General features: G+C 38.1%; 1 protein-coding gene across 1 annotated transcript in view; it reads right to left on the minus strand.

The window, feature by feature from the left end:
• Nucleotides 1-13,300, minus strand: part of LOC134754963 (E3 ubiquitin-protein ligase UBR5) — a 149,900-nt gene that overhangs the window by 79,858 nt on the left and 56,742 nt on the right. Inside the window, exons 14-21 of the mRNA XM_063691457.1 lie at nt 11,922-12,095; nt 3,922-4,110; nt 3,095-3,206; nt 2,417-2,524; nt 2,068-2,218; nt 1,816-1,959; nt 1,499-1,730; nt 1,280-1,345 (exon numbers count right to left, since the gene is read on the minus strand). Coding sequence (XP_063547527.1) covers nt 1,280-1,345; nt 1,499-1,730; nt 1,816-1,959; nt 2,068-2,218; nt 2,417-2,524; nt 3,095-3,206; nt 3,922-4,110; nt 11,922-12,095 — 1,176 coding nt within the window. The remainder of the gene's footprint in view (nt 1-1,279; nt 1,346-1,498; nt 1,731-1,815; nt 1,960-2,067; nt 2,219-2,416; nt 2,525-3,094; nt 3,207-3,921; nt 4,111-11,921; nt 12,096-13,300) is intronic.

Raw genomic sequence — 13,300 nt, forward strand, 5'->3', positions numbered from 1 at the left:
TACAAAAACGAAATGCTACTAGAAAAGTGGGTCGGTTTACCTCCTTTTCTACATAATTAGGCAAAAGATGCTGTCTTTTTCATTTCATTGTCTGGAATCTAAGAATGCTTTCAGCGGCATCCCCCATTGAAGTCGGTTTTTTTTTCTTAAAAATTATGTGGTGAAATTTACATTCATGAGATTTACAAAGTATGTACTTCGTAAAAGCGTTAAAGTTAAAGCGGTGCTTCTGAGTTAACTCCAACTTCCGTACTTTTTAGTATTTGTTGTTATAGCGGCAACAGAAATACATCATCTGTCTTACTATCACGGTTCATGACATACAGCCTGGTGACAGACGGACAGACAGTGGAGTCTTAGTAATAGGGTCCCGTTTTTACCCTTTGGGTATGGAACCCTAAAAACTAAACTACGTAGGTATCTACCTACAGTACCTACTAAGATAAGCTACCAACTAAATAAAACTACAGATTCTACATATTAATTATTATCAATAAAAAAGAATCCCAGTTTTCTTTTATATTTTTTTAAATGGTACAATACGGTACGAACGAAAGCACGAAGTTTACGCAACTGACGAAAGCATCACCTTCACATCACTAGTCGTTAACGTGAAAGGGATAGCACATTGCATTTTCATGTTGACGAAAAGGGACGGGCATACTTCTTTGCTGCTCAGTACAACCGTATTGACCAGTATAAAATGAACCCCGCAGACAAGAAACAATTTTCAACAAAATAATGAATTTCACAATTAACTGGAATGTTATTCCATCTGTTTTGTATTTGGAAGTCTTAGATTACTTGCCACACCATTTTACGCTGCAATATAAATGATTAGCGAACGAATTCAATTATTTACGATTTATTTTCGTACAGACGTGCACACTGCTAATAGGTCGTATTCTTGGGCGCAACTGAATTCAACGGATCGGAGCGGCGCGCGAGCAATCTTATATAAGACCTATACCCCATACGGGCGGTGCCCGCGAGTCGTCCTATAAGCTCGGTCTATAGGGGGTGGTCTGTGCCAAAAGTACTTCAGATCAAGTAGCATATTTTTTGGTTAGTATAAGGCTCAGAGGCACAAAATATCGTGATGGCCTATTTTATGACTAACCCGGGAAACTATGCTCTCAGAACTGACTCAGTCGTTCTTCTACTGAAATGATTAGTAGTTTCTACAAGCAAAGCCGTGCCCACTATCACCAGATTACGATAACGATGCCCTATTACTGGATGTAAAGCAATGCAGCGTGACTTGGAGGATAAACATTACCTTAGCGCACTCGGTGCAGCAGCATAGAGATCCGGTCAGTCCACATGTTTTACATTCAAAAATGTCCTGAGAAGAAAATAAATTTTTTTTACGTCAATAGCACAAATGATCACGTACCAGCACTAGAAGACAGATTAACGAAGCTCACTCGTGGGTTCCGTTAACGTTTACAATTAAGGAACCCTTTACAACGTAGGGGTACGCGAAATAGATTATTACCTGATTAATGTGTTCTTGCCCCGTCCAAGTGAAACTGCAGGTGTCGTTGCAGCACAGTACGAGGAGCGGCGAGTGGTCGGGGTGTGCGTTGGGCGGGAAGATGGCGGCCGCGCGCTGCGCGTCGTCCGCCTCGCCATCGGCGCACGCACGGATCGCATCCAGCACCACCACCGCGGCGCGGTACGCCCGCTCCGCTACTGCAGCCATCAAGGGCGTCTGTCCCATGCCATCTCTGCAAGGATATGCGCATTACATACATACTCAATTGACGTTCGTTAAGCCGACGATAAGTAATGTAATATTTGAAAAGCACTCACGTGGCAGTCAGCAGCTGCATGAGGTACGGCTGTATCGCAGGACTGTCGCACATAGCCCGTAGTGCCAGGAGCGCATTGCCGCGACGCTCAGCAGGGTCGGCACTTACTATTCCTCCTCCGTTATTGCCACCACCTGGCATCTTTCTGTAAAAATTCCTGTCACATTGCTTTTCACCAAGGTACAGTACAAAAAATTTACAATATACAAAAATAAATAAAATAAAATACATTCCTGAAACGAGATGCACTCACCCGTTGCCAGTAAGTCCCATAAGGCTGTCCTCATCACCTGAGGCTTCAAAGGTTTCGGGGGGCCAGGATAGCGCCGGAACGGCTTCATCTGCACTAGAATTAATTCCACCGGTGCCCCCCGACAGGTTAGGTAAAGTGGTAGCATTTTCAACTAAAAACACAAATACATTACAATGTTTTTCTAGCAATAGTACATACAAAGGCAATTATTAGGCAATAAGGCTCTGAGTAGTCTATAAACATTTGTACATGGTATAGGTAACTTTCGTTTCACAATGGTTTCATTTACACTGTAGACGGTACTTAATGTACCTAACTTAAATATATTTCTTGCGGGTAAAGTACCCACCTATATCAGGTTCCTTGTTCGATGTAGGCGCACACATATGTACGCATGCGTGTAGTATGTTCCTATTGCCATCGCAACGCTCTTGCAATATAGATAAAACTTGTTGCTCTGTAAAAAAAGGTACATTATAATTGAATCGTGAATGACAATTTTTAATAGCACGATTTTGTAGGTACATCATGCTGTCATAGTACTGTACTTCGCTGTACGCCTGCAGCCTGTGGACGAGGTACACGCAGTGTTCTATGAATGCCATGCGTGTACAGTACAACGACGCGTTCAGGGTACTGTTGCGGCTGCCGCGATACTGCAGCACGTCGGGCATGTTCGCCGACGCGCATGTGGATGGTTTCCACGCGACGCTCCGAAGGGTGCGCGACAGCCGCCACAGTCTCCTGGCCGTCGTGGCAGGGAGATGGGACAGTGCACTAATTAGGCACTGGACCTCCCAATATCTTAGTTTAGGTACTAACATAGTAATTTAAGTATATTTGTAACTAACAAAATATGAATTGTATTATCGTCCGAAATAAATGATTTTTATTTTATTTATGGTTTTCGAAACCTAACAATAACGCCAAGTGCTTGGCTTAAATGCATGAGAAAATTTCGTGGATATCCTTCTATCGAAGTTAATCTAATTTTGAGAAATAGGTGTAAAAATAAACTATGACTTACTGGTGACGTCCAATTCCAACTGGTGCAGTAGTTGACGAATTCCATCAAGATCGCAACGTAATACACGCGGCATCATCAGTTGTGGCTCCGGTACCAAAATAATAAGCGCCACCTATAATTATGGTTGGATGTAGTTGATTATAGATTATTGGAAAAGTAAGGCATGTTCAGGAAAAGAAAATAGACGTAGTTAAAATTCAGACGCCCATTTTTTGTCTGTTCAGAACGCGTTCGTAGCCTAGCTAGCGATAAGGCGTACGACTCTTAAGTCCCGAAGATCGCGGATTCGAACCCAATGAGTATCTTGGAATCGTACGAATAATCGTTTGATAGTTCGTGTACGCTAACTCTGCACAGATTTGCACTTTTGACATGCACTTTTATTGATAATTAATCAAAATTGCTTAGCAGAACAAAGTGTGCCAGTATTGTTAGCATCATATTTTCTTACAAGTTTGACGTAGGTATATGACGCCATTTCCACACATTGTGCACTTGATGCAAATGCCGTGCATAGTTAGCTTGGTCCGATATATTTGAGAATCCTTTTGCGGTGAAGGAAAGCATCGCGAAGAAGCTTGACCAATCTCTACACGGACTAGTGTCTCCTCTGTGTTGGATATCAGATGACAGTCTCTTTCGCAACAACTAGTGGCTGCTTATTCTTGTAATTCAATTGCTTAAACGGACTGCATTATATTAAAGATGTAAGTGAGAAAACGACAAGGTTTAGGCAGCTTTTAACGCAAAGTTAAACATTTTTACGCATACGTCACTTTGCCAAATAAATTAGCGTCGGCTCGCTTTTTCAGAGTAATGTAAAATACCTGTGACTTTAGTGCAGTGTGATGTGTGTGATGCGTGCCGTGCGGGTAAAGCGGCAGCGCGTGCGCGGCTAGAGCGCGAGCCGGCGGCAGGTTCAGCGGCGGCGGCTCGCGCACCATGCCCACGCAGTCACGCGCGATCGGATAAAGCGCACCGTTGCCGTCCAGCATCATCACCACCGGTTCGCTGCCCTGCATAGCAAACTTTCGCTAGTAAAACAACGCTAACAATTGTGTTTACTTTCATTGTAGACCTGTATTCCAACAACTGTATATTAAAAATATACACTGACTATCATAAATCGTAATCGGAGATGAGATGACTAAGGTATTGATAGGGTTAGGCTAGTTTGGTCACCTATGAACATAGAGTCTGTTCGGAAAGAGAAGCGTCATGGCAGAAGCGGGAACTAACATTATCAATTTTATATGGCAATCAAACCTTTGACCACCTGTCTTGTAAACAGTAAACAAACTTCTGTCATTGTGTATTTTTATTTAAAAAAAAGTTTTATGTATAAAATATTATCAAAACAGGATAAATCCGTTCATAAAACCACAAGGGAAATTATATTTTCTCAAACATGCTATGTAATATTCATATTACGTTCTTTATACTAGGCTGGGAAGTATCACGACTCCGGCGCGGCTAGACGAGGGGCCTGTAATGAAATTTCATAGAAAGTTTCAGGCCTAGGCCGGGAAGTGGCTCTTTTTTAATTTCCATTTCACATATATTTGTGACACAGCATCATGGCATTCAGACAAAAAAAAACTACAACCAATATTTGCTTATGGTTCGGAATGACATTTTGCCAATACCCCTTAAAAAAAACAATAAACAATAATTAATATATTTTGCAGTTTTATTTGTATCGAATTTACAAAAAATATATAAATAAAACATTATTAACAAATTCCAATAATATTGAATTGCAAATTTACCTACAAATACAGATTTAAAATATAGTTGGTCAAACCAGTTTGTCAGTAAATAAGAACAAAAAAAACTATACCTACTCAATCTTTTCTTTTGGGTGCTAGTACCAGTTTAAGACAAAGATAGTATGATTATCTCTGTCTATGTTTGAAATGAGACAGTCCTTTGACAAACATATTTCATTTAAATATTAGCGGTAAAAATGTCTACTCAAACACGCGTTGATGTTTTTTTAATCGTTTTGGAGGTAAAGTTGAACATTTTTCATTGTGTATCTGTAATTCTATTTTATTGGATTTATTGTGCGTTGTTTATTGTGTTATTTAATATGAGTTCCGACGAAAATATTAAATGAATACCTGTTAATTATACTCCATGTTTAAGGCAACGATGTATGTGAAGCATAATATCAACATAAAAAACGATGTAATCTTAGTTATGTGGCTACTAACACTACAGTCAGAAGGATGCAAGGCGAAAAATCAAAGATACATGAATATACCTTTGAACATTTGTGTAATAAATTGATTAACTACATGTGTAAAATATACGACACGTGTGATAAAGATAGGTACAGGTGGTAGTTATATTTTGTGCCTAGTTTACATTTAGTTTCTTTAGAATTAAAACTTTGATTTCGTGGAGATTTCTTTATTTATTTCATTGCATAATTGAGAAAAGCACTATACATACATCGGCGTGAAAAGGGGTTGCCGGCCTCAACTATCCGGCCTCACTACGTTCGGCCGTATATATGCATTCGGACGGCAACCCCTTACTTCCCGGCCTCTGTAGTAATGTACTATTTCTCAAACATGCTATGTAATATTTATATTACATTCTTTATATTAGGCTGGGAAGTATCACGACTCCGGCGCGGCTAGACGAGGGGCCTGTAATGAAATTCCATACAAAGGTGCAGGCCTAGGCCGGGAAGTGGCTCTTTTTTAATTTCCATTTCACATATATTTGTGACAGCATCATGGCATTCAGCCAAAAAAAAAACTATAACCAATATTTGCTTATGGTTCGGAATGACATTCTGCCAATACCCCTTAAAAAAAACAATAAACGATAATTAATATATTTTGCAGTTTTATTTGTATCGAATTTACAAAAAATATATAAATAAAACATTATTAACAAATTCCAATAATATTGAATAAGAACAAAAAAACTATACTCATCCTTTTCTTTTGGGTGCTAGTACCAGTGTAAGACAAAGATAGTATGATTCTCTCTGTCTATGTTTGAAATAGGACAGTCCTTTGACAAACTATATACCTATATTAAACGTTTGAGAAAAGCACTATACATACATCGGCGTGAAAACGGGTTGTCTATTCTATTCGGCCGGCAACCCCTTCCTTCCCGGCCTCTGTAGTAATGTACTATAAATATTGTTCGGTTTTGTCAGCGAGAAGAAAACGGCTAAAAGCCGACTATATCGACTTACAAAAAGTCACACAACGTACTTCGGCTATGACGGGTATTTATGTTGTATTTAATGTGAAATAATTACCTATTTCTGTTGTATGTAATGTGAAATAATTACCTATTTAATAGTCCCCTGAAGTAATTAGTCTCCGGTACATAATCGGTAAATATATTCATTAAAAATATATTAATTTACGTAAATAATGAAGGTCATTCGTGATCTTAAAATACAACTGACAATTACTTTTGATACTTTACCATTTTAGTCATATTTAATATTCGTATAATTTATTTTTAGGACTAAGTAAAAGTACCTACGGTATCTCGAATAAAATATTTTTTTATTGGATTGTATGCAATAATTTGTAATCGACATGTCAGATTCAAGCACGTCCAGTTTAGATGAAGACAGTTCGATGTGTCTCGTCTGGTTATTCTGAAGCTAGCTCAATCATAAATTACGTTGAATATTTAGATTCAGAGGGTCTACCGCGAACACCGAAGTTCCCGAATTGCAGGCATCTTTCTGACAGAGAAAGATGCCCGCAATTTGTGAACTTCGGTGTTCGCGGTAAGCCCTCAGACTTCGATTTAAATAAAAGTTTTTGATTGAAAATATTTCCTTATTTTTAGTTATGAAATATTATTTCATATTTTGCAGTGACTTTCGACAAAGTAAAATATCGTGATTCGAATAATCCCAATAAGAACAACCTAAAACTGTCCCCGGTACTAAAATTACAGTTCGATTACCTACCCATTCTACTTATCCAGGTTTGTGCTAAAATAACTGTTGGACTGGGCAGATTGGAGTAAATTAGAACCTATCTAGTTTTGTACTAATACGACAATTGGTATGGGCATGTATTTTCCATCGAACTGTCACTGTAGTATCTGAGATACAAAAACCTTTGGGTAAAAGGTGAAATGGCTGCTAATTCATAGGATTAGGTCGCCGAGCCGACCTCCCTTTAGTGAGCAGTGGCAAAAAGCCGGAACAAATGGATTCAAGTATCATGACCTTTAGTGTCGTACTATAATTACGTCACAGTGTTGTCAGCATAGCAAAATCCGTAAAATAGCACCGGCACGCCCTCAAATCCTACGCCACTTCTGTTTCCGCACAGACTCTAGCTGTATTTGTAATAAACCTTTTTGTCAAATAGAACATTTTGTATTCGCATTACTATAGTCGTCTCGTAAATTTTACATATGTAATGTGGTAAAAATCTGGTTCAGGCTAATATGTAAATAAAAGAACCGTGAGAAATAGATTGCACATAAACGTAAACCCACAGGAGGACCTTACCAGTCTGTCGTAAGGTAGATCTTCTTAATATTTTTTTAACTCTTTTACAGAGCTAAAGATTCGATTCGCGATAAGTCAAATGAAAATGAAAAATCAAGATATCAACGAGCTGCAAATCAGCATGGATACATTATGAATACATTGATAAAGTGGTATGTTGTCGCTCAAGCGTTTCCGGTAGATTTATTGGACGACAGCGCCATCTACGGAGCATAATACGAAGCCTCGGCAGAAGTTGCTCAACCGGACCGGTGAATTGGTTAGTTCACAACTTCCATCACCACGCGGCGCCACTGTAGAGGAACGGAGGTGGGGACGTGATGATGAAGACACGGCCCGGCACTTTGCCATCGAGCAGCGTCGTGAGCGGTCACAATTGTATCGTCCAATTGGTGAACTTTCCTAAGCTTATATCAATTTGTGGTAAAGTAACGTTAAGTAATCTAGTAAGTCATTGATCTAGCCAAATATCCATTGCAATTAGTAAACCCCCTTGCAGATTACATGTAACACATCATAAATCAATATATTGTAAAGATTCCTAAGCGATTTAAGATATATACGTTAATTTAAATAGTACTTACCTTGCCCTGTATTATACTTATGGTAGAAGAGCCGGCAGTAAAGTTTCGAACCAACGTGATACCGCGATGAGATGCACAATGGTTTCCCATAAAACTGATGCTAAGTCCGAATTTGATAGTCTGCCACGGCGGAACTAGCCGAAAGTACAAAAAAAATAGCCACTTCCGGTGCGAAAAAGGGGGGGTCATTTAACCCATCTGATACTGCAATAAAAGCTGTGGCATCAGTTAGAAATTTACTGGTAGATACAGAAAAGCGAAATCTGCCAGTATGATTCCTGCCGGAAGTGCTTGGCATACGCTCTCAAAGGTGACCATCGGGACCCCTAAATTAACCCATCTGATACCAGCATGAAACCAATTCCAGTCGGTAGATATGAACCTTCTCTTCAGGAATATATAAGTCTGCCAGGGCGCTTTCAGCCGAAACACCTTGACATACGAGATTATGTGAGCAACATCCGTGGAACCCGTATTTTGGAATTGTACAGATTACAGACATTTTATTTATTGCAGGCTTATGATTTATTACCTAATGCTTATATTTGTATATTTGTATGCCATTAATAACATATATTTCAAATTTATTAATATACACAATATAATTTGGGCATTAATTTAATACCTGCTTACGGCTTTGTACTTCTTTGTTTGCCTTATAAAGGTGCTAACAAATTAGCTACCGATATCTTTACAGTTGATAGTACTCGGCTCCTGAAGTATATGTACATTATAGGTTTTATGATGTTATTTTGAGAAAATTGGAAAACAAATTTGCTTTGTAAAAAAAACTCTGTTAATGAGATAATTTAATGAGACCTCATTGAACAGATTCTAAAACCTCTTTTAAATATAAAACTTAACTGGCCACTTCACGCTGATAAATCAAATGACACGTTGACAATGACATTTAAGACAAACAAGCAGTTAAATACATGATGATTATTTTTTAGATAGAATTATAGTTTATTTATTTTGTTCGGTAAATAAAATAAAAATTATGAGAAACTTTCTTAATTTCTATTAAAAGTTAATTGTTCTAGTGTAAAGAACCAACCATCTCGTAAAATTTCTGTAGCTAATTTGTTAGCACCTTATATATAAATAATACAATAATTTCAAATTACAATATCCTTTATTTACCAAAATGAACAAAATTATTATTTTTACATACTTATTGTAAACGGGTGTAAAAAGACAGGATTTTCAACGTCAAGGACGATCTTTACCAATAATCCAAATATGAACATTTTAAATCATTTTTAGGGTTCCGTACCCAAAGGGTAAAAACGGGACCCTATTACTAAGACTCCAATAGATTATATTCTGTTTTTTGTTCCGTAATCCGTAGACTAAAATGACATTTCATGTGGTACTAAGAAATGTCATGTCTTACATATGAAACGTCATTTTAGTCTACGGAATAAAAAAACAGACCTTAGTTATCTCAATTTGTAGTGTTATAAAACAACACCCTGAATGTTAAACTACGTCAGTTTTGCGTCAACGTCAAGAAATGTAGGGGAGAGGTGGGCATGACGGGATACTTAATGTTTCAAGTCCAATAAAACTGAAAATGCTATTTTTTTAAGTTTTTGTTATTTTTATTTTTATCTTTGGTAATCAGTCTTTCATAATCAACACTTACTAGGAACTGTATGGTAAGATGTATGGGACCAAGTATGGTAAGATGGGGAACCCCTATGGGACAAGATAAGAATGATTCATATAAATATTATATTTAGGGCCTAAACAAAACTTAAATTTTTGGCTTTTGGGTCCATCGTCTGATAACTTCTCACGAACTGTTTTACTTTTATTTCTTAAGTCGTCTGAGAGACAGAAAATGTGTTTACAGCTAACATGTACCCCATCTTCCCTTGTTAATTTTATTGTTTGTTGGGTTAATTTTATTGTTTGTAAAAATTGACATGTAAAAGTGCCCCTGTGGCCTATTTGTTGAATAAATGTTTGATGTTGATGTTGATGTTGAAGAATAAATAAATTCAAATCCGCAATTCTTCATCAGTTTATCACTTTAAAACTACGGCCGTCAAGATGTACCCCATCTTGCCCCATGTGCCTAATGAAATTCGAAAGTTTTTTGTAAAATAAACCGTACTTGAAACCAAACAAGTCCTTAGCTGTTGGCGTGATTGCTGGGCCATAGGAATAAATTAACAGTATATATGTGCTGGTGATAATAAGGAAACAAACGCAAACCAAATAAAACACAAAAACCGGCCAAGTGCGAGTCGGACTCGCGCACGTAAGGTTCCGTACCATAATACCATTACGCAAAAAATGGCAAAAAAGTCACGTTTGTTGTATGGGAACCCCACTTAAATATTTATTTTATTATGTTTTTAGAATCATTTATTCATCAATTGTGCATTACAGGTAATGAATACAGGTGTTATAAACAATTAGTTATAGTTTGTTATAACGGCAACAGAAATACATCATCTGTGAAAATTTCATCTGTCTAGCTATCACGGTTCATGAGATACAGCCTGGTGACAGACGGACAGACAGACAGACAGACAGAAAGCGGAGTCTTAGTTATAGGGTCCCGTTTTTACCCTTTGGGTACGGAACCCTAAAAATAACAAGGAATATGGCAAAAACAGTTTTTTTGCAAATAAATAATTAACGACACCATTTGTCTAGCCGGTCACTGTGCGAACTGATTGCTATGATGGTGACGCATCGTCATGCGTTAACGGGATTCTGATGGTTGGTCAGTCGTGTCGCCATATAAAGCCGCTACCCCGTCTTACTCGTCTTGCCCCTCTCTCCCCTACATAAGATAGTGATTAGATACACCAAATAGGTGAAAAAACGCCTCAAGCGTAAAAGAAACCACCAAAAATCATTTTATGTCGCATTACAAGCCTGATTTAGCTATGAATACTAATACCCCCTTATTCGTAAAACTTTACGAGCCTGAATTAGTTAAATTATGTTTTATCCTTTTCTTACAAATACATAAGTCAAAATGACAGACAAAGACAATTCATATAGCTAATTCAATGACTATTAATCATATTAATCACATTATTTAATTTATTTTAACTTAATTTATTATAAATATGTGTTATTAATAACGTAATAATATACAAATATAAGCATAGAGTAATAAATTAATAAGCCTGCAGTATTTGAAATGTCCGTAATATGTACAATTCCAAAATGCGGGTTATACGTACCACGGATGTTGCGCCACATAATCTCGTATGTCAAGGTGTTTCGGCTGAAAGCGCCCTGGCAGACTTATATATTCCTGAAGAGAAGGTTCATATCTACCGACTGGAATTGGTTTCATGCTGGTATCAGATGGGTTAATTTAGGGGTCCTGATGGTCACCTTTGAGAGCGTATGCCAAGCACTTCCGGCAGGAATCATACTGGCAGATTTCGTTTTTCTGTATCTACCAGTAAATTTCTAACTGATGCCATAGCTTTTATTGCAGTATCAGATGGGTTAAATGACCCCCCCTTTTTCGCACCGGAAGTGGCTATTTTTTTTGTACTTTCGGCTAGTTCCGCCGTGGCAGACTATCAAATTCGGACTTAGCATCAGTTTTATGGGAAACCATTGTGCATCTCATCGCGGTATCACGTTGGTTCGAAACTTTACTGCCGGCTCTCCAACCATTAGGTATAGAATAAAAGGTGTTAATATCTACTCAGTGTTTCTTTTTACTTTAGGTATAGGCTAGACTTGTATTTACCTCAGCAGCGGTGGCGAGTTGAATCGCTTGTCCGTTTGAGTGGCCAAGGAGGGCCCCGTGGTCAGTAGGGAAGGCGCTGTCGGTGAGTGCGCGCGTGGCACCTACTGCGTACACGGCGTAGGCCAGCGCGCCGCCTGGCCTGCGGACTACAGCGTGAACGCCGCGCCCGTCCACCTGATCAAAGATTGGTCAAAATATGTACGGCCTTGATAGTAGATCCCAGATCAGTTACGTATGTATGAGTGGCGTGGCCGTTGCTGACTATGAGATGCGGTAGTGCACAAAAAAAAAACCGGCCGATTGCGAGTCGGACACGCGCACGAAGGGCTCCGTACCATTACGCAAAAAAGCGGCAAAAAAATCACGTTTGTTATATGGGAGCCCCCCTTAAATATTTATTTTAATTTGTTTTTAGTATTTGTTGTTATAGCGGCATCAGAAATACATCATCTGTGAAAATTTCAACTGTCTAGCTATCACGGTTCATGAGATACAGCCTGGTGACAGACGGACAGACAGACAGCGAAGTCTTAGTAATAGGGTCCCGTTTTCACCCTTTGGGTACGGAACCCTAAAAAACATTTCTAGTTAAAATTTGTTATAAACATTTCTTGCAAAACCAAATGCACCACAGGACTTAACACAGTCTATACTGGGTGACATGTACAGTACCATGTAAAACAAGTTTCTAATAGTAATGAATACTGTCGCGTATGTATATCTTGTATTACGTAAAAATTACACCCCGTATATAAGGTCTTTTTTTTATAAAGCAACATTCAACGCAACACATTTCACTATTAAAATTAATCTATCATAAATATATCAATCTATCATAAAAGGTTTTTTATTGTTTTACGAAACAGAAGATAGCATTTAAAAAATCCAAAAATCCAATTTAGTCACAAGGAGATTATTGTTAAGATTATTCACTTAGCTCGCAGCTAAATTACACGATCTTTAAAAAATTTAAAATTATATGCTTCATATGCCAGGGACCGGACAACCCTTTCCTTGATCAAATCCTTTCAATGGGCATCCCTTTAACACAGCTAACCCAGTTTAAGACCAGTTCGAACTGCTAGCCCCTTAATTTGACTATCCCTTACCGAAAAACTTACCAAACAATAAAGCTAGCCCTTTGCAATTGCTTACTGCAATCCCTTTATAAGGGCTACCCTAACAATTTAGCGCTTAATCGAACTTAAACTATCGTGAGAAATATTTCAAAATATTTAGATAAGTACGGTTTTTACTCACTATTATTTTTAGTCGCTTTTGGCGACATGTTTCGGATTCTTTGGGAATCCTTCCTCAGACGACTAAAAACCGTGCTTATCTAAATATTTAGAAATTTTGCGCTTTGTATAAAACTTTCC

The sequence above is a fragment of the Cydia strobilella genome, chromosome Z, assembly GCF_947568885.1.
Source record: "Cydia strobilella chromosome Z, ilCydStro3.1, whole genome shotgun sequence".
In the NCBI taxonomy this organism is placed as follows: Eukaryota; Metazoa; Arthropoda; class Insecta; order Lepidoptera; family Tortricidae; genus Cydia; species Cydia strobilella.